This window comes from Oncorhynchus nerka, linkage group LG13 (genome assembly GCF_034236695.1).
Source record: "Oncorhynchus nerka isolate Pitt River linkage group LG13, Oner_Uvic_2.0, whole genome shotgun sequence".
NCBI lineage: Eukaryota > Metazoa > Chordata > Actinopteri > Salmoniformes > Salmonidae > Oncorhynchus > Oncorhynchus nerka.
Window position 1 is genome coordinate 75,288,207 of NC_088408.1, and position 20,034 is coordinate 75,308,240.

At 44.4% G+C, this 20,034-nt stretch overlaps 2 protein-coding genes across 3 annotated transcripts; both read left to right on the forward strand.

Moving 5' to 3' along the window:
* Positions 1–287: 287 nt before the first annotated feature.
* Positions 288–12,147, forward strand: LOC115140149 (transitional endoplasmic reticulum ATPase). Its single transcript, XM_029678301.2, has 17 exons — positions 288–448; positions 1,751–1,862; positions 2,066–2,238; positions 2,343–2,485; positions 3,957–4,087; positions 4,335–4,466; positions 4,644–4,746; positions 4,866–4,999; positions 5,240–5,375; positions 5,478–5,590; positions 7,495–7,659; positions 9,386–9,508; positions 9,794–10,006; positions 10,168–10,476; positions 10,675–10,830; positions 10,940–11,094; positions 11,595–12,147. The coding sequence occupies exons 1-17, from the start codon at positions 432–434 to the stop codon at positions 11,698–11,700; spliced, it is 2,421 nt and encodes an 806-aa protein (XP_029534161.1). The 5' UTR covers positions 288–431; the 3' UTR covers positions 11,701–12,147.
* A 1,152-nt stretch (positions 12,148–13,299) lies between these two features.
* LOC115140150 (aldo-keto reductase family 1 member A1-A-like) lies at positions 13,300–17,378 on the forward strand. Of its 2 annotated transcripts, XM_029678302.2 has the most exons (10): positions 13,300–13,401; positions 14,219–14,332; positions 14,425–14,544; positions 14,642–14,793; positions 14,916–15,111; positions 15,186–15,235; positions 15,368–15,517; positions 15,611–15,683; positions 15,873–15,959; positions 16,167–17,378. In XM_029678302.2, the coding sequence occupies exons 2-10, from the start codon at positions 14,252–14,254 to the stop codon at positions 16,230–16,232; spliced, it is 975 nt and encodes a 324-aa protein (XP_029534162.1). In that variant the 5' UTR covers positions 13,300–13,401; positions 14,219–14,251; the 3' UTR covers positions 16,233–17,378. The 2 variants fall into 2 exon arrangements, with proteins under 2 accessions (XP_029534162.1, XP_064882773.1); XM_065026701.1 differs by lacking the exon at positions 14,219–14,332 and having other exon boundaries at positions 13,312–13,401.
* The last annotated feature ends 2,656 nt before the right edge of the window (positions 17,379–20,034 follow it).

Below are 20,034 nucleotides of genomic sequence, written 5' to 3' on the forward strand. Positions count from 1 at the left end.
AGGTCAGAAGAGAGTGTTGATTGGTGGTGTCCCGTCCTTTCAGGCTGTTGGCATGAGGTAGGACTAGATAGGTTTAAATAGTGGAGTAGGGTGGTGTTTTTTTAATGGGTGTAGGGATAGGTTAAATGTTAATTTATTTTCCTTTTTTCAAGTAAAGCATAAGGGTGTTATAACCCAGTCTAGTTGGTGGTGGTAATGCAACATTTATTGGATGCCAACCGCATCGACGAAGAAGAGGCCTTGAATGGCCTCACACTCCACTACTGTAGGTGGTGGTGTATGCACCACATGGATGCGATCCGCCAATACAAATGTAAAGAAGAAGAGCTCAAGGGAACGTTGTGAAGTTACTTTGCGGACAAAGCTTAACAAATAGCTACAGTAGCTACTTTTTATTTATACACATTAGCTATTTCAGGAGGAGTAACACCATGGCCTCGGGAGGAGAGTAAGTATAAATAGACACAAAGGTGTATTTTTTACAAGCGAATTAGCTAGCTTAGCTCCTAGACTCTTCTGGTATTTTACCTCAGCTAGCTAGTTAGCATATTGGATGTCATGCCATACTAACATTACGGTTTATGGAAGACTCTTACTACGAGTGAATTTAGCTAGCTAGTTGGGTAACCAAGTATTAGCTAACGTTAGCACGTACCGTTGTACACTGTAATTGGGACCAGTCAATGGAATGTCCAAAACTACCGTACATGACTGACAGACGTTTGTATCTAGCTAGCTAACGTTAGGCAACTTAACCTGACAAAAAGTAGCTAGCTGGGCCTACCGGCACAGTTTGCTAACCAATGTTAACATGTGTTTCTAACTAGCTAGCCTGTGACTCTCTGGCTTGACAAACTCACCCAAGGACCCATGATGATGAATTAGAGGCAGGACACATTTTTTAAATACATTACCATGTAAATGTGTTAATGTTAGTTAGCCAACCCGCTAGCTACCTGACGTTAACTAACGTAAGTGGTTGGGTAGCTAGCTAACTGTCAAAGCTGGATGAAAATGCCGGCCATGTCACTTACTTACTGGCTTAGCTAAACTAACGTTAACATGTTAGCCTAACGTTACCCGTTTAGTTAGCTAGCTAATAAACGTATCATTCAAAGTGTAATGACGGTTTAGGTCATTTAGGAATATATATATATATATAAAGGTGTGTCCTTTTGCTGTGTCACCTGCAGCTTGGCTACTAGTAGCTAGTTAGCAAACATTAGCTGGCGATGAATGAACAGTATTTCGGATTTAGCTAACGTCAGCGTAGCTATTTAGCTGATCATGAAACAAAGTGTACAATATGAAAGTTGGCCAAGTCAAGTGATTGCGCGATGTTAAATAGCTAGCTTTGCAAAGACGGCATTTATAGCCAGCTATACTGATCTATCTAGTTAGCTAGCTAATGACGTTGTTAATCAATATTCCCAATAGGACAAGGATTTTTTAAATTTTATTTAACCGTTATTTAACTAGGCAAGTCAATTAAGAACAAATTCTTAACAATGACGGCCTACACCGGCCAAACCAGGACGTCGCTGGGCCAATTGTGCACTGCCCTGTGGGACTCCCAGTCACGGACGGTTGTGATACAGCCTGGATTCGAACCAGGGTGTCTATAGTGACACCCTGGTGCAGAGTCTTAGACCGCTGCGCCACTTGGGAGCTCAAGTATTAATGTGTATGTAGTAACTGTGAAATATCAGACAGTCAGTTTTAACTTATTGCTTTTGTTTGTTTCACCCAGATCCAAAAATGATGATCTTTCCACTGCGATTCTGAAGCAGAAGACCAGACCTAACAGATTGATTGTTGATGAATCCATCAATGAAGACAACAGTGTGGTCTCTCTCTCTCAGGTAGGCAAAGGTGATTGGGTGGATTTGTAACCTCATCCTCTGTTCACAGTCCCAGAATGTAATTATTCTGGCTCTAAGCAAGCATGTGTTATTTTGATTCTCAGCTGCTGCTGTGGCAAAGATCTGTAAACGATCTGATCCTGCTGTACTAAAAGTATTTAGAACATCTAGTGAAACTCATGGTGTTCATACTCTGTTTTTAGGCAAAGATGGATGAGCTGCAGCTGTTTCGTGGAGACACAGTGCTGATGAAGGGGAAGAAGCGCAGGGAGTCAGTATGTATTGTTTTGTCTGACGACACCTGCTCTGATGAGAAGATCCGCATGAACCGTGTGGTCCGCAACAACCTCCGCGTCCGTCTGGGGGATGTCATCAGGTACACATACAGATGCACACACACGGGAACAAACAAGTTTGTTTTTGTACATATGCCCAAAGCAAATTTAGATGAGTGATGTTTCTCTATTCTTCCTGTTGCAGTATCCAGCCGTGTCCTGATGTGAAGTATGGGAAGAGGATCCACGTTCTGCCTATTGATGATACAGTGGAGGGAATCACTGGCAATCTATTTGAGGTCTACCTCAAACCCTACTTCCTAGAGGCCTACAGGCCCATCCGCAAGGGTCAGTACACACACTAGGGATGAGCATTTGAAATGATTTCACTATTCACATAAAATATATTTTTCCGGATATTCGTATAGTCAAAATTATATATAATAATCTCTACTCTTTTGACCAATCGGATTTAGAGGTCGACCGATTTTAATTAGGGCCGATTTCAAGTTTTTAGCAATGCTTGCTTCACAGTGCTGTTTATGACTTCAAACCTATCAACTCCTGAGATTAGGCTGGCAATACTAAAGTGCCTATTAGAACACCCAATAGTCAAAGGTATATTAAATACAAATGGCATAGAGAGAAATAGTCGACGCATCATAATTCCTATAATAACTACAACCTAAACTTCTTTACTGGGAATATTGAACCACCAGCTTGCATATGTTCTGAGCAAGGAACTTAAATGTTAGCTTTTTTTACATGGCACATATTGCACTTTTACTTTCTTCTCCAACACTGTGTTTTTGCATTATTTAAACCAAATTGTGCATGTTTCATTATTTATTTGAGACTAAATAGATTTGATTTATGTATTAAGTTAAAATAAGTGTTCATTGTTCATTTCAGTATTGTTGTAATTGTTATTTATTACAAATTCTACAAAATATTACAAATTGTAATATATATTACAAAATATATGTCGGCCGATTTATTCGGTATTAGCTTTTTTCGGTCCTCCAGTAATCGATATCGGCATTAAAATCATAATCGGTCGACCTCTAATCAGAATGATGCCGCAGCAGATAGTGTACAGTTGTTTTCAGGGTGCTATTCCAGTAGTTTTTAGCTAACAGTAGCCTAGGCTAACAGTGAACGTGAAGTCTAATGTTCGCCATAATAGAACAGATTATATATATAATAAAAAAAAGTTTTCTGGTTAGTGTTTTGCATGAATCTGTGTCAGGTCTTGTGGACCCTCTGTTAGTGTGCTCCTGTAGGCTAACTGCTATTTGAAGTGGGGAAAATGGCATGCATACCGCTGTCAGGGCTGACCAGAGGGCTAAATGAGCTATGATCGTCAAATGTAAAACGCAACCCATAACCTATGAGAGAGAATTTGCTTGAAAATAAAACATTCACTTTGTGTCCCTAGAACTAGGCTGCATTTACAGTTCTGTTAACAATGAACTGTCAAAGCCATGGGACATCTGAAGCAGCAGTAGCTCAATGCGCCGTACATAAACACTACCTTCTAAAGTTTGTTGTTTTATTAAATTAAGCATTTCACATGTCATTGTATATCCTTGTGTGTAACATGGACCATTTAATTTAAACAGCTTTTTCACTGTTAAAATATGCCTAAAAAATTATCCCAAAATGTTTTCAAATACGAATGTCTGTTCAGATGTCTAGATAGTCGATTAACTGTGCCCATCCCTAACACACACCTGTTACCAATCGTTTTGTTTCAAAACAGCACCGGTGAACAATTGTTTGTTCTATATTTTATTCTGTAATATGTCATTGTGTGTAGGTGATATCTTCCTGGTTCGGGGGGGTATGCGTGCGGTGGAGTTCAAGGTGGTGGAGACTGACCCCAACCCCTATTGCATCGTTGCCCCCGATACCGTCATCCACTGCGAGGGAGAGCCTATCAGGAGAGAGGTGGGTCACAACCTCAACCAATTGCTTGTGGGCAGAGCACTCTTAATTTAGCCTATGTAAATCTAGGCATTGTACTTTTAGCCAATTAGCGTTGCTTTTCTCCAAGTCCACAGCAAGAGGGTCGGGTAGGAATATGTAATGAATCGGGACCTATGTATCCTGAAGTCCCTGCAAATACCTAGCCCTAGTAAGCAAACGAACTCTCAAGCCTCAGATGTATTTCTGTGTGTGTTTTCTGTGTGTGTAGGATGAGGAGGAGTCCCTGAATGAAGTGGGCTATGATGATATCGGAGGAGTGAGGAAGCAGCTGGCTCAGATCAAGGAGATGGTGGAGCTGCCACTCAGACACCCTGCACTATTCAAGGCTATAGGAGTCAAGGTAACACACACCGTTCACTATCTTCAAGGCCTTGTGTTAGTCTACTTACTTTCTTGAACAGTAAAGAGTTTATAAACATGTTTTCCAGACTTGAAAGTCAACCATTTCAATTGGCTTAAGCATTTTTCACTATTGGAAATGTTCTAATGACTGACATGCACCTGTACTCCCCTCCAGCCCCCCCGTGGTATCCTGCTGTACGGACCCCCCGGTACAGGAAAGACCCTGATTGCCAGAGCTGTCGCTAATGAGACTGGAGCCTTCTTCTTCCTCATCAACGGTGAGATTCTAAACCTTACCCTTTCCCTGGCAGAGGTTCAGTGTTCATGATAAGTCATTGTACTCTTTCTGTTTTGATGTTGCTCTGTATGGCCCTTCTGTCTGTGTTCCTGTCCGTAGGTCCTGAGATCATGAGTAAGCTGGCTGGAGAGAGTGAGAGCAACTTGAGGAAGGCCTTCGAGGAGGCTGAGAAGAACTCTCCTGCCATCATCTTCATTGATGAGCTGGACGCTATCGCTCCAAAGAGAGAGAAGGTGTGGGGGAGAGAGAATGGGTATTAATGGTGTCCATCGGTTGATGTGAAGACCAAGAGAATAAAAATGGAATACAAAGGAAATGGAAAAATACTTCTAAAGGGTCCCCCAACTATAACATTGTATCACTTCAATAAAAACAAAGTGCAGCAGCTATGAACTGATCTGACATTTTCTGTAGACCTATGATTAGATGGAGAGGTATATCCTGCCGTTGTTGACATGCGTGTGTGTTTGTAGACCCATGGAGAAGTGGAGAGGCGTATCGTGTCTCAGCTGCTGACCCTGATGGACGGGCTGAAGCAGAGGGCTCATGTCATTGTCATGGCAGCCACCAACAGACCCAACAGCATAGACGCTGCACTTAGGAGATTTGGTACGTATACATATTTTTACCGGTTGGTTACAGGGTGTTTTTATGTTTTTATTGTGCAGTTATATTGGTTGCTTTAATGCTCCAACGTGCTTGTGCCTACAGGGCGTTTTGACAGGGAGGTGGACATTGGAATCCCTGATGCTACAGGCAGACTGGAAATCCTGCAGATCCACACCAAGAACATGAAACTGAATGACGATGTTGACCTTGAACAGGTGTGTGCTGACTCCTGGCCTGCGTCCCAAATGGAATCGTATTCCCTACCGCCCTGGTCAAAAGTGCTGCACTGAGGCCTCCCGCAGCGTTCTAAGGTACTGCATCGTAGAGCTTGTTGCATCACGACAGACCCGGGTTGGATCCCAGGTTGTGTTACAACCGGCCATGACCGGAGTCCCATAGGGTGACGCACAGTTGGCCCAGTGTCGTTAAGGGGAAGGTTGGGCCGGTGGGGGCTTTACTTGGCTCATCACGCTGTAGCGACTCCTCGTGGTGGGCCGGGCGCTTGCGAGCTGTTTGGCGAGTCGTCAGTTGAACAGTGTTTACTCCGATACATTGGTGCAGCTGGCTTCTGGGTTAAGCGGGCAGGTGTTAAGAAGCGTGGTTTGGTGGGTCATGTTTTGGAGGACATATGACTCAACCTTCGTCTCTCCTCAGCCCGTTAGGGAGTGTGCAGCAATGAGACCCAAATTGGATCGCAGTTGGATATCACGAAAAAGGGGGTAAAATACCAAAATAATAAGAAAGTTCTGCGCTGGGACAAGGAAAAATATAGATTTAAGTTGCCCGAATGGACAAGTAAAATTTTTTTTTTTAATCACACATCAGAATAATTGTTTGATATTGTGATCAGAATTAAATAAGGGAGGCCAACATTGGAACAATATTAATAGATTACTCCCATCCACCAGCCCAATCCACAACACCCTAGTAAAACCCAAGTCTAATTGACGGTAATAGTGCTCACTGTTGTCCCTTGTGGCCGATTTTGAAGGAGGACATCGGGAAATAATTGTCCAATTTCAATGTCAATCTTGACCGATCTTCCTGAATAGGCAACGTAGCCTAAATTTGTCAGATTATCTATGGTAAAAAAATAGTAATGCTTTTTATTTTAAAAAGTGGTTCTTTGCTTCATACAGTGATGTAAAAATGGCGTTGGACCATTTTATTTGGGGATGTTACGAATCCCTTTTGGCCCGACAGTCTAGGGGGGATGGTAATGAGACCCGTAACGTAACTCATGCAAATTATTATTGTGACAAAGTAAAAGTGTGCACGAAATAACCACGACAACAGAAATCTACCGTCAAACTCTAGGTTTATTTATAAACACACGGTAATTGGGGGAGCAGGAAAAGGGGCTGAGCTGGACCCAAGGAAAGAAACAATAAGTATTCAAAAACACCCCTAAGCTAGACTAGCCTACTTTAACAACAGCTAACTAACTCACCAAAAATACAGTGGGTGGTCCGCCCAGTTCTAACTAGTGTATTTAACAAAGTTCACCTACGGGTAGTGTATGCCCATGGGCGACTTGTCTTGGTTCCCCCTTTTCCCACCAGCAACAAACAAACACCATAACCAAAAACAATACTCACAGGTGATGACAAAGTGCTATGGAGGTGCTTAAACAAAAGAGAGGTTACGACACAAAGCAAGAGTGAAACACAGAGACCTACAGACATGGCATTTACAGAGAGATTGCTAGAGATTGAGCTCCAGAACAAACAAATGATGGGGTTTTTAAACCATGGGGAAGGAACTGTGATAGGATAGGAAGTAGGAGGAGGTGTGTCTTCTGATTGATGATTGATTGTTGACTGATTGGGGAGTGATGGTTTTCACCTGTGAGGGGAGAAGGAGAGAAAAGAAACACACACACACACAGGATAACTGTATCCGTAACAGGGGACAAGTGACAAATCTGTCCTACTTGTCCAATGGACAAGTGACAAAAAAAGTTGTCAATTCCTGATTGAAGGAATAGGGTGCCATTTGGAACACATCCTGGGTGTGTGTCTTGTTAGGTGGCTGACATACATTTCCCACACCCATTGAACTGGTAGCATTGTGTTCCGAGGCTGGCCTGCGTGTTAACTCCCCCTGTATCTCCGTGTAGGTGGCTAATGAGACCCACGGCCACGTGGGTGCTGACCTGGCTGCCCTGTGTTCTGAGGCTGCTCTCCAAGCCATCAGGAAGAAGATGGACCTAATCGACTTGGAGGATGAGACCATCGATGCGGAGGTCATGAACTCCCTGGCTGTTACCATGGACGACTTCAGGGTAGGAAACACACTACCAAGTGTTGACTGTCTCTACCTAGGGTAGACTACACAGTCTACCACAACCCAGTACATAATAACTATACTACTCCTGGTTATGTATACAGTTGAAGTCGGAAGTTTACATACACCTTAGCCAAATAAATTTCAACTCAGTTTTTCACAATTCCTGACATTTAATTCTAGTAAAAATTCCCTGTTTTAGGTCAGTTAGGATCACCACTTCATTTTATGAATGTGAAATGTCAGAATAATAGTAGAGAGAATTATTTATTTCAGCTTTTATTTCTTTCATCACATTCCCAGTGGGTCAGAAGTTTACATACACTCAATTAGTATTTGGTAGCATTGCCTTTAAATTGTTTAACTTGGGTCAAACGTTTCGGGTAGCCTTCCACAAGCTTCCCACAATAAGTTGGGTGAATTTTGGCCCATTCCTCCTGACAGAACTGGTGTAACTGAGTCAGGTTTGTAGGCCTCCTTGCTCGCACACACTTTTTCAGTTCTGCCCACAAACTTTCTGTAGGATTGAGGTCAGGGCTTTGTGATGGCCACTCCAATACCTTGACTTTGTTGTCCTTTGTTGTGCCATTTTGCCACAACTTTGGAAGTATGCTTGGGGTCATTGTCCATTTGGAAGACCCGTTTGCGACCAAGCTTTAACATCCTGACTGATGTCTTGAGATGTTGCTTCAATATATCCACATAATTTTCTTCCCTCATGAAGCCATCTGTTTTGTGAAGTGCACCAGTCCTTCCTGCAGCAAAGCACCCCCACAACATGATGCTGCCACCCCTGTGCTTCATGGTTGGGATGGTGTTCTTCGGCTTGCAAGCCTCTCCCTTTTTCCTCCAAACATAACAATGGTCATTATGGCCAAACAGTTCTATTTTTGTTTCATCAGACCAGTACGATCTTTGTCCCCATGTGCAGTTGCAAACCGTAGTCTGGCTTTTTTATGGCGGTTTTGGAGCAGTGGCTTCTTCCTTGCTGAGCGGCCTTTCAGGTTATGTCGACATAGGACTCGTTTTACTGTGGATATAGATACTTTTGTACCTGTTTCCTCCAGCATCTTCACAAGGTCCTTTGCTGTTGTTCTGGGATTGATTTGCACTTTCCGCACCAAAGTACATTCACCTCTAGGAGACAGTACGCGTCTCCTTCCTGAGCGGTATGACGGCTGCGTGGTCTCATGGTGTTTGTACTATTGTTTATACAGATGAACGTGGTACCTTCAGGCATTTGGAAATGGCCCCCAAGTAGGTCTTGGCTGATTTCTTTTTATTTTCCCTTGATGCCAAGCAAAGAGGCAGTGAGTTTGAAAGTAGGCCTTGAAATACATCCACAGGTACACTTCCAATTGACTCATGATGTCAATTAGCCTATCAGAAGCTTCTAAAGCCAAGATGGAATTTTCCAAGCTTTTTAAAGGCACAGTCAACTTAGTGTATGTAATCTTCTGACCCACTGGAATTGTGATACAGTGAATTATATGTGAAATAATCTGTCTGTAAACAATTGTTGGAAAAATGACTTGTCATGCACAAAGTAGATGTCCTAACCGACTTAGTTTGTTTACTAAGTCGGGGGGGGTCCTAACCAAAACTAGTTTGTTAACAAGACATTTGTGGAGTGGTTGAAAAATGAGTTTAATGACTCCAACCTAAGTGTATGTAAACTTCTGACTTCAACTGTATATGATATTAAACGTGTGTTTGCATTTCAGTGGGCTCTGAGCCAGAGTAACCCATCAGCTCTGAGGGAGACGGTGGTAGAGGTTCCTAACATCACCTGGGGGGACATTGGAGGACTGGAAGATGTCAAGAGGGAGTTGCAGGAACTGGTGCAGGTACGATGTGCGCGCACACAAACACATTTAAAATTATTTATTTGAATCCACAAATCACATTAGTTGAAGGATTCAAACATTTCATAAGTCATGGATATATGGACACTTGTGGATGGAAAAAATAACCTTCTCCATACAGCAAGGCTACCCGTGACCGCTGACACAGAGCAGTACCTCGCTAGCTGCTCTGCCTTCGTCCTATGCAAGCCTGCAATCAAACTGGTGCACAAAGTTTAACCTTAGACACATTGTCATACCTTATCTCTAGCTTTCTTTCCCCGATAGTACCCAGTGGAGCACCCTGATAAGTTCCTGAAGTTCGGTATGACCCCGTCTAAGGGAGTGTTGTTCTACGGGCCCCCGGGTTGCGGTAAGACCCTGCTGGCCAAGGCCATTGCCAACGAGTGCCAGGCCAACTTCATCTCTATCAAAGGACCTGAACTTCTCACCATGTGGTTCGGAGAGTCTGAGGCTAATGTCAGGGAGATCTTTGACAAGGTATGACATAGAAGTGACTCAACATTTCTATTTGTGCGCTATGGTAGGTCATAAATCAACATGGAGAAAAACAGTGGTCTTGGCATTGAACCCTGTGGTACACCACTACACCATTTTCAATAGTATATGGTGTAATCTACTGTGTTTTTCTGTGTGTACAGGCTCGCCAGGCAGCCCCGTGTGTGTTGTTCTTTGACGAGCTGGACTCCATAGCGAAAGCCCGTGGGGGTAATGTGGGAGACGGTGGTGGAGCGGCCGACCGTGTCATCAACCAGATCCTGACTGAGATGGACGGCATGTCCAGCAAAAAGAACGTCTTCATCATCGGCGCCACCAATCGCCCTGACATCATTGACCCTGCCATCCTTCGACCCGGCCGTCTGGACCAGCTGATTTACATCCCTCTGCCTGACGAGAAGAGCAGGATCAACATTCTCAAGGCTAACCTCCGAAAGAGCCCCATTAGCAAGGTAAAACACACACCGCTCATAAACACTACATCTTTATACACCTGTCATCATGCTAATGTAGCAAGAGCCCGATGGTAGTTGTATTATGTAACAAGATTTAGTGACTCGCACCAATATGTAAGATGTTTCAGGTGCTATAGATCTGTCATTACCCTGACGTTGATTGGTTACACCCTGTCTCCTCCCTCTATCCTATAGGATGTTGATCTGGACTTCCTGGCTAAGATGACCAATGGGTTCTCGGGTGCTGACCTTACAGAAATCTGCCAGCGGGCCTGTAAGCTGGCCATCAGAGAGTGCATCGAGAACGAGATTCGCCGAGAGAGGGAGAGGCAGACCAACCCTTCTGCTATGGTCATTTCACACACACGCACACACCTCGTTCACGCCATCTCTCTTTCTCTCCGTCTACTTTTCTTTTTCAATTATCCCCCTTCCACCCTCCCTCTATTCCCATCTCCAGGAGGTGGAGGAAGATGATCCTGTGCCAGAGATCAGGAAGGACCACTTTGAGGAGGCCATGCGATTCGCCCGCCGCTCCGTCAGCGACAATGACATCCGCAAATACGAGATGTTTGCCCAGACACTGCAGCAGAGCCGAGGCTTTGGCAGCTTCAGGTACGTTTGTGTGTGACCTCAGGGGTGTGTGTGACAGTGTTTAATGTGCTATAATTAAGCAATAATGCCCGAGGGGTTGTGGTATATTTAAGCAATAAGGCCAGAGGAGGTGTGGTATATTGCCAAAATATCAGACCGTATACCACGGGTACAACAAAACATTTGTTTTTATTGCTCTAATTACGTTGGTAACCAGTTTATAATAGCAATTATAAGGCACCTCGGGGGCTAAGGGCTGTGTCCAGGCACTCAGATGCGTCGTGCATAAGAACAGCCCTTAGCCTTGGTATGTTGGCCATATACCACACCCTCTGGCCTTATTGCTAAAATATGCCACGGCTAAGGGCTGTTCTTAAGTACGAAGCAGAGTTCCTGGATACAGCCCTTAGCTGTGGTATATTGGCCATATTTCCATACGGCTTTAATGCTGTTTCAGCCAATCAGCATCCAGGACCCTAACTACCTGGTTTATAATGGTGACTATTGTTTTTGTCTCACAGGTTCCCATCCAGTGCTGCAGGGGGCAGTGGTCCAAGCCAGGGTACCGGGGGAACAGGAGGGGGGCCCGTGTTTAACGAGGATAACGATGACGACCTGTATGGATAGATGGACAGACAGACAGACTGACGGATGGTGCCACATAGTGGCCAGCTCTTATGTGATCACACCTGTACAAACATTCAAACCTGATTGACCATTTTTTAGGACTCATCTTTCTTTCATGTTTTTTTGTTGTTGTTTGATTCCTCTCTGGTGGCAAAAGCGTGTAGCTACCTGGTTTGATCCGTCCTCAAACTGGAAGCTTCCGGTTTCTACAGACCCCGCTCAGGCGTTTCTTTTACTGCCTGCTACGGGAAAGCGGAGCAGTGGATAGAGGTGAAAAGTTAACGGTGATTGGTTGACAGTGGGGGGGGGGGTTGAGTGGCCTCTGAGTTTATTATCACAACCTTATGTTACCAGCTATAAGAAAGAAAAATATTGGTAATTACTTTTTTATGAATAGTAGCATGTAATGTATGACGACAAGTTTGAAAATAAAATCTCACAAAATGACTAGTTTGATGTTATTGTACAGTTCCACATTAGGTTCACCATAACAAAGTTGTCAAACCAGTTTCTCATTATTTTAGATGAGATGTCAGAGGTTCGACTTACTGTGTGGGACCAGGTATCGAACCCAGGCCATCTGCATGCTTTAGGACCGTGTTAGCCCACTGAGCTAAAAAGCCTATGTATTTGCTCTGGGAGCTAACGTGAGCCCTCAGGTCTACAGGGCTAGTCCTAACACAAGCTTGTTCACTGAACTACCTCTGTTTTCTAGTGGTCGCTAAATGTCCCATGGCACTCGAGTTGAGTAGAAGTCTAAACCCTAGTGTACTTCCCAACCTGGTCACCATACCACTATGGCCACCTAATCATCCAGGCCTTCAATGGTCTCGTATAGCATTAAATACCTGTAAATTACAATGGAAAGGAGTTGCATGCATGAGCTGTCATGAATATTTGTATTCAAAATGGTTGCCATTATCTCAATGTTTACAATCCTGTATCTGACCACACTGTCACACTTACTAGACCAAACCCATCCCAGGTTGCATATAAAAACACATTTAAAGGTCAAATTTTGTGAGGACTATCTGGGAGGGGTTTGAGTGGGGAGGGAAAACTGAAAATGAACTGTTATTGGCAGAGGTTTGGAACCTTCTTATTGGTCCATTATTGCCGTGTTCACGCGATAGTCGAAACTTGAAGATGTCCGACTTGCTAATTGGTTGAACATGACGTGTATAATAACTACAACCAGTTAGCAAGTCTGTTGTTTCAGAGTTCCTACTAATAACTCATTTACTGCATGGTGATGTCACCATGGAAGGCTAAAGCTCCATCCCACAAAAAGCCGTCTTTTCAAACGGCTCTCTCACTAAAAGGGAAAATTATGAAAAGGCTCAATTTCACAGTATTATTTCAACCTCGGAGTGGAAATGTATATAAAACATAGAAAAATCATGTTTTTGACTGCACTGGACCTTTTTAAGGTTGGCTATTTTCTTGTTTTGACACATGATGTTGAGTGTCAATGTTCTAATTCATGAGACCATGAGTGTGTTATTCTGAGACTGAAAATGGGTTATTTATATGTGGGCTGTTCATTGCCTGTTGGTCCTCTGTAGATCACTATAGTTCGTTTTAGAAGTTTCCCAACTGTTTGGGTTACAGATAAACAGATCCAGACTTTGACCTCTGTCTGTTTAAAACCAGCCTGACTACTGAGCATCACACACATTCTGACACACAGACTTCTGATCGGTAAGAACTATCACTCCTCACATATTCTTTCTCTAGCATGATACACACAGACATAACTTCTCACGTTAGAGAACCTTCTCCATTTCCACAGGGGGAACGGCACCAGGGTGTTAGTGTGACTCAGATGTACTATTGTGTATCTCATCTCAGTTCTATCTTACATCACTATTTGCTCACATTGTGGTTCAGGCAATGGTGGACACGGTTACAGACTGTACTAATCTACTGGAACAAACTACATTTAAACTGTAAAGCTGAAGCTGAAAGAAGTAGGATATGGGGGGGATTCTGATTTTATCAGCATGAGCTCAGACCACTCAACCTATGTTAGGCATTGTACTATACTTTAATACAATACTGTATCACGTAACATAGAGGATTATGATGTTAATCAGTAATGTGTTCCCATAAAGCCAGCCTGTGACTGTCATATAGTTGGATCAGCTATTTAGGTATAGAAACTAGGTTCTTATAGAGTTATGTTATGAAAGGTTCAGAAAGAGTTGAAAATGTTTGAAAGAGACTGTGAGAGAAAAGAGAGGATTTGCCTGTTTTAACTGTTGTATGAATATTTTGGGTATATTATCTCATATGTTACACATCTGAGTCCCCTGTGCTGAGTTAATGAATTCAAACATGAGTGATAATCAGTAACACAGCATTAAGACTTAGTCATGGTGATTTGCAACTGACACCAGGTCAACTGGGTCATACTCAGAGATCTATAGCGATGGTTTAGCCTCTAGAGCTGGACACCATGTTGCTACCTCATATAACATTTATGATGTGTGTTTCTGTGTGCCTGTCTGTCTGGCAGTTTGCCTGCCTTTCAGAACCTCTGGACTGAACCATGAGTTCTTGCGTGACCCTGTCGTCAGGGCATAAGATTCCCCTGGTGGGGCTGGGCACCTGGAAGAGTGCCCCTGGACAGGTCAAAATGCTATTAATTCTCATTAAAAAAACTAACATCCACACAGATAACCTAAACTTTAACGTGTGTGTTGACTATCTGTGTCACTGTAGGTGAAGCAGGCGGTGCTGACGGCTCTAGACTGTGGCTACAGACACATTGATTGTGCTGCTGCGTACAGTAATGAGCAGGAGGTCGGGGAGGCACTGGCTATGAGGCTGGGACCAGGAAAGGTGAGCCACACACACTTTTTGATCAGAGCATTAGGAAAACCCTTCTGGAATGCTGTGCTTGTATGTGTGTGTGTTGATCCCCTGTTTTGGCCCCCAGGCCCTGCGTCGTGAGGCTGTATTTCTGACCTCTAAGCTGTGGAACACCCAGCATCACCCTGACGATGTAGAGACAGCCTGTAGGAAGAGTCTAATACATCTGGGACTGAACTACCTGGACCTCTACCTCATGCATTGGCCCATGGCCTTCCAGTGAGCAACACACACACCCCTACTCACACCTCAATATGACTGCACATCTCAACGAACACACTTGTACTAGAAACCCGTCCCAGACATGTTATGGTCCTCTGAGCTGCCTGTGTGTTCTCCAGGCGTGGGACAGAGCTGATGCCTAAGCGGGCCGATGGGAGTGTGTGTTACGATGACATACACTACCAGGAAACCTGGGTTGCCATGGAGAGCCTGGTTGATAAGGGGCTGGTCCGAGCCATCGGTCTGTCCAACTTCAACGCCAGACAGACAGACGATATCATCAGCATCGCCAAACACAAGCCTGTAGTCAACCAGGTATGGGACTGTGTGTGTACAGTATGTCTGTGTAATATTCTCTGACTATGTGTGTGTTGGTTTTGTCTTTGTAGGTGGAGTGTCACCCATACCTGTCCCAGGCTGAGTTGCTGAGTCACTGCAGGTACATTTGTGTGTGTGTAAGTTAGTGTGTAGTGGTGTGTGTGCCCCTGTGTATGTCTGTAGGTTTGTGTAACTGGGTGTGTGTATTCCACGGTTGTAGGTGTGTGTGTGTAATAGTTTGCGTATGTTCCAGGTCGGTAGGTGTATGTGTGACGGCCTACAGCCCCCTGGGTAGCGGTGACAGGCCCTGGGCCTCGCCTGATGAACCCTGCCTGCTGCAGGACCCTGGACTGGGGGCTATCGCCCTCCGCCACAGCATGACCCCTGCTCAGGTCATACTCCGGTAACACAGTACACTGTAACACACAAACATCTCCGTGTAACTAGCCACAGTGTAATGAGCAATTCTCAGGTGTGTGTCTGTCTGTGTCTCCAGGTGGCAGGTACAGAGAGGGGTAGTCTGCATCCCCAAAAGTGTCACGCCCTCCAGGATCCAGCAGAACATACAGGTGAGGACAGTGCCATCTAGTAGAATGAATACCAATTGACCTGCATGATATTTGACCAGTTTGGAAACTTCTAACCTCTTCCCCAAAATGCGACTTTCAGGGCCGGCTGAGTCTAGGAAGCTACAGGTTACAATTCTGTGCAGCTACTGTGATTGTTTTCTAGATTGGGTATTTGTGTCTGATTGACAGGTGTTTGACTTCTCTCTGTCGGATGAAGACATGAAGCAGATGGAGTCATTCAGCAGAAACGAGAGGTACATCGTCCCAGCTGTGGAGGTAAGGTTCGATTGTCTCAGATAAGACCTCAGGGTGCATGTCAATAGTCTTATACGGCCTCCTCCCCTGGTCACAACTAGACCGGTGAAGGAGAGTAGATGAGGATGCCATATGAGACTACTGAGATGCAGCCAAATTTAGCTGAGTTTCAGTTGAGACATGGGGTTTTCCGGTGGTACAGAATGGAACTGTGTGTTCTCTTCACAGAGGGACGGAAAGAGAGTGTGGAGGGACGCAGAGCACCCCCATTTCCCCTTCAATGAGCCGTACTGACCCCACATCTAGACACAGATCAACTGACCCCACATCTAGACACAGATCAACTGACCCCACATCTAGACACAGATCTACTGACCCCACATATAGAGACAGATCTACTGACCCCACATATAGAGACAGATCTACTGACCCCACATCTAGACACAGATCTACTGACCCCACATATAGAGACAGATCTACTGACCCCACATCTAGAGACAGATCTACTGACCTCACATCTAGAGACAGATCTACTGACCCCACATCTAGAGACAGATCTACTGACCCCACATCTAGAGACAGATCTACTGACCTCACATCTAGAGACAGGTCTACTGACCCCACATCTAGAGACAGGTCTACTGACCCCACATCTAGAGACAGGTCTACTGACCCCACATCTAGAGACAGGTCTACTGACCCCACATCTAGAGACAGGTCTACTGACCCCACATCTAGAGACAGGTCTACTGACCCCACATCTAGAGACAGGTCTACTGACCCCACATCTAGAGACAGGTCTACTGACCCCACATCTAGAGACAGGTCTACCGGCCCCACATCTAGAGACAGATCTACCGGCCCCACATCTAGAGACAGATCAACCGACCCCACATCTAGACACAGATCTTCCGGCCCCACATCTCAACATTATTTATGAGAGGTATTGACATGTTGAATGCGCCGAGGTGTCTGTCTAAACTACTGGCACACAGCTCCGACACCCATGCATACCCCACAAGACATGCCACAAGAGGTGTCTTCACAGTCCCCAAGTCCTGAACAGACTATGGGAGGCACACAACAGTACTACATGGAACTCTATTCCACATCAAGTAACTGATGCAAGCAGTAAAATTAGATTTAAAAAACACCTTATGGAACAGTGGGGACTGTGAAGCAACACAAACAATGGCACAGACACACGCATACGATAACATACGCACTATACACAGACATGGATTTAGTAATGTAGAGATGTGGTAGTGGTGGAGTAGGGGCCTGAGGGCACACAGTGCGTTGTGAAATCTGTGAATGTATTGTAATGTTTTAAAATTGTATAAATTGCCTTAATTTTGCTGGACCCCAGAGTAGCTGCTTTGGCAACAACTAATGGGGATCCATAATAAATACAGATCTACTTGTTTCATTTCTACACAACTCCTGACTGGAATTACTAAACATAGTCTCTAAATTTGATTACAGAACAATCATCTGTACTGCAGTTCCTGTTCCCTTCGTGAGATTCAACGTACAGTTGAAGTCGGGCGTTTACATACACCTTAGCCAAATACATTTCAACTCAGTTCTTGACAATTCCTGACATTTAATCCTCGTAAAAATTCCCTTTCTTAGGTCAGTTAGGATCACCACTTCATTTTATGAATGTGAAATGTCAGAATAATAGTAGAGAGAGTGATTTATTTCAGCTTTTATTTCTTTCATCACATTCCCAGTGGGTCAGAAGTTTACATACACTCAATTAGTATTTGGTAGCATTGCCTTTAAATTGTTTCACTTGGGTCAAACGTTTCGGGTAGCCTTCCACAAGCTTCCCACAATAAGTTGGGTGAATTTTGGCCCATTCCTCCTGACAGAGTTGGTGTAACTGAGTCAGGTTTGTAGGCCTCCTTGCTCGACACACGCTTTTTCAGTTCTGCCCATGTAAGGATGTGAAATGGCTAGCTAGTTAGCGGTGTTCGTGCTAAGTAGCGTTTCAATCAGTGACGTCACTTGCTCTGAGACCTTGAACTAGTAGTTCCCCATGCACTGCAAGGGCTGCGGCTTTTGTGGAGCGATGGGTAACAGTTGTTGATGTGTGCAGAGGGTCCCTGGTTCGCGCCCGGGTATGGGCGAGGGGACGGTCTAAAGTTATACTGTTACATTGATGCTGTTGACCCGGATCACTGGTTGCTGCGGAAAAGGAGGAGGTCAAAAGGGGGGTGAGTGTAACGGATGTGAAATGGCTAGCTAGTTAGCGGTGTTCGCGCTAAATAGCGTTTCAATCGGTGACGTCACTAGCTCTGAGACCTTGAAGTAGTGGTTCCCTTTGCTCTGCAAGGGCTGCGGCTTTTGTAACGATGCTTCGTGGGTGACTGTTGTTGATGTGTGCAGAGGGTCCCTGGTTCGCGCCCGGGTATGGGCGAGGGGACGGTCTAAAGTTATACTGTTACATTGATGCTGTTGACCCGGATCACTGGTTGCTGCGGAAAAGGAGGAGGTCAAAAGGGGGGTGAGTGTAACGGATGTGAAATGGCTAGCTAGTTAGCGGTGTTCGCGCTAAATAGCTTTTCAATCGGTGACGTCACTAGCTCTGAGACCTTGAAGTAGTGGTTCCCTTTGCTCTGCAAGGGCTGCGGCTTTTGTAACGATGCTTCGTGGGTGACTGTTGTTGATGTGTGCAGAGGGTCCCTGGTTCGCGCCCGGGTATGGGCGAGGGGACGGTCTAAAGTTATACTGTTACACCCACAAACTTTCTGTAGGATTGAGGTCAGGGCTTTGTGATGGCCACTCCAATACCTTGACTTTGTTGTCCTTAAGCCATTTTGCCACAACTTTGGAAGTATGCTTGGGGTCATTGTCCATTTGGAAGACCCATTTACGACCAAGCTTTAACATCCTGACTGATGTCTTGAGATGTTGCTTCAATATATTCACATAATTTTCATACCTCATGAAGCCATCTATTTTGTGAAGTGCACCAGTCCCTCCTGTAGCAAAGCACCCCCCACAACATGATGCTGCCACCCCCGTGCTTCACGGTTGGGATGGTGTTCTGCTTGCAAGCCTTCCCCCTTTTCCTCCAAACATAACGATGGTCATTATGGCCAAACAGTTCTATTTTTGTTTCATCAGACCAGAGGTACAAAAGTACGATATTTGTCGCCCTGTGCAGTTGCAAACCGTAGTCTGGCTTTTTTATGGCGTTTTTGGAGCAGTGGCTTCTTCCTTGCTGAGCGATATAGGACTCGTTTTTACTGTGGATCTAAATACTTTTGTACCCGTTTCCTCCAGCATCTTCACAAGGTCCTTTGCTGTTTTGGGATTGATTTGCACTTTTCGCGCCAAAGTACGTTCATCTCTAGGAGACAGAACGCGTCTCCTTCCTGAGCGGTATGGCGGTTGCGTGGTCCCATGGTCTTTATAAAGATGAACGTGGTACCTTCAGGCATTCAGAAATTGCTCCCAAGGATGAACCAGACTTGTGGAGGTCTACAATTTTTTTGGAGGTCTTGGCTGATTTATTTTCCCATGATGTCAAGCAAAGAGACACTGAGTTTGAAGGTAGGCCTTGAAATACATCCACAGGAACACCTCCAATTGACTCAAATGATGTCAATTAGCCTATCAGAAGCTTCTAGAATTGTCCAAGCTGTTTAAAGGCTTAGTGTATGTAAACTTCTGACCCACTGGAATTGTGATACAGTGAATTAAGTGAAATAATCTGTAAACAATTGTTGGAAAAATAACTTGTCATGCACAAAGTAGATGTCCTCACCGACTTGCCAAAACTATAGTTTGTGGTTGAAAAACGAGTTAATGACTCCAACCTGAGTATGTAAACTTTCGACTTCAACTGTATATACAAACCATACTAAATGATCCAGAATTCAATATTAGCGTGAAAATGTATTTGCTACTGATCCGATGTATGCATATCTAGTCTGTGAGATTATTGGACAAATAAAGAAAGCATTTGGTCATCCCTCCCTTCAGTCCTTGAAGTAACCAGAGCCAGGAGGGATGGATAGATAGGTGAAAGCAGAAGAGTGGGGTTAGGCTACAAATAACTTCACATAAACACACAGGGCCAATA

Coding starts and splice junctions, on each gene's coding strand:
- LOC115140150 (XM_029678302.2), top strand. CDS start 14,252: ATGAGTTCTTGCGTGACCCTGTCGTCAGGGCATAAGATTCCCCTGGTG. Junction 15,112..15,185: donor ACAAGCCTGTAGTCAACCAG/GTATGGGACTGT, acceptor TTGTCTTTGTAG/GTGGAGTGTCACCCATACCT. Junction 15,236..15,367: donor GAGTTGCTGAGTCACTGCAG/GTACATTTGTGT, acceptor CGTATGTTCCAG/GTCGGTAGGTGTATGTGTGA.
- LOC115140149 (XM_029678301.2), top strand. Junction 9,509..9,793: donor AGTTGCAGGAACTGGTGCAG/GTACGATGTGCG, acceptor TTTCCCCGATAG/TACCCAGTGGAGCACCCTGA. Junction 10,007..10,167: donor TCAGGGAGATCTTTGACAAG/GTATGACATAGA, acceptor CTGTGTGTACAG/GCTCGCCAGGCAGCCCCGTG.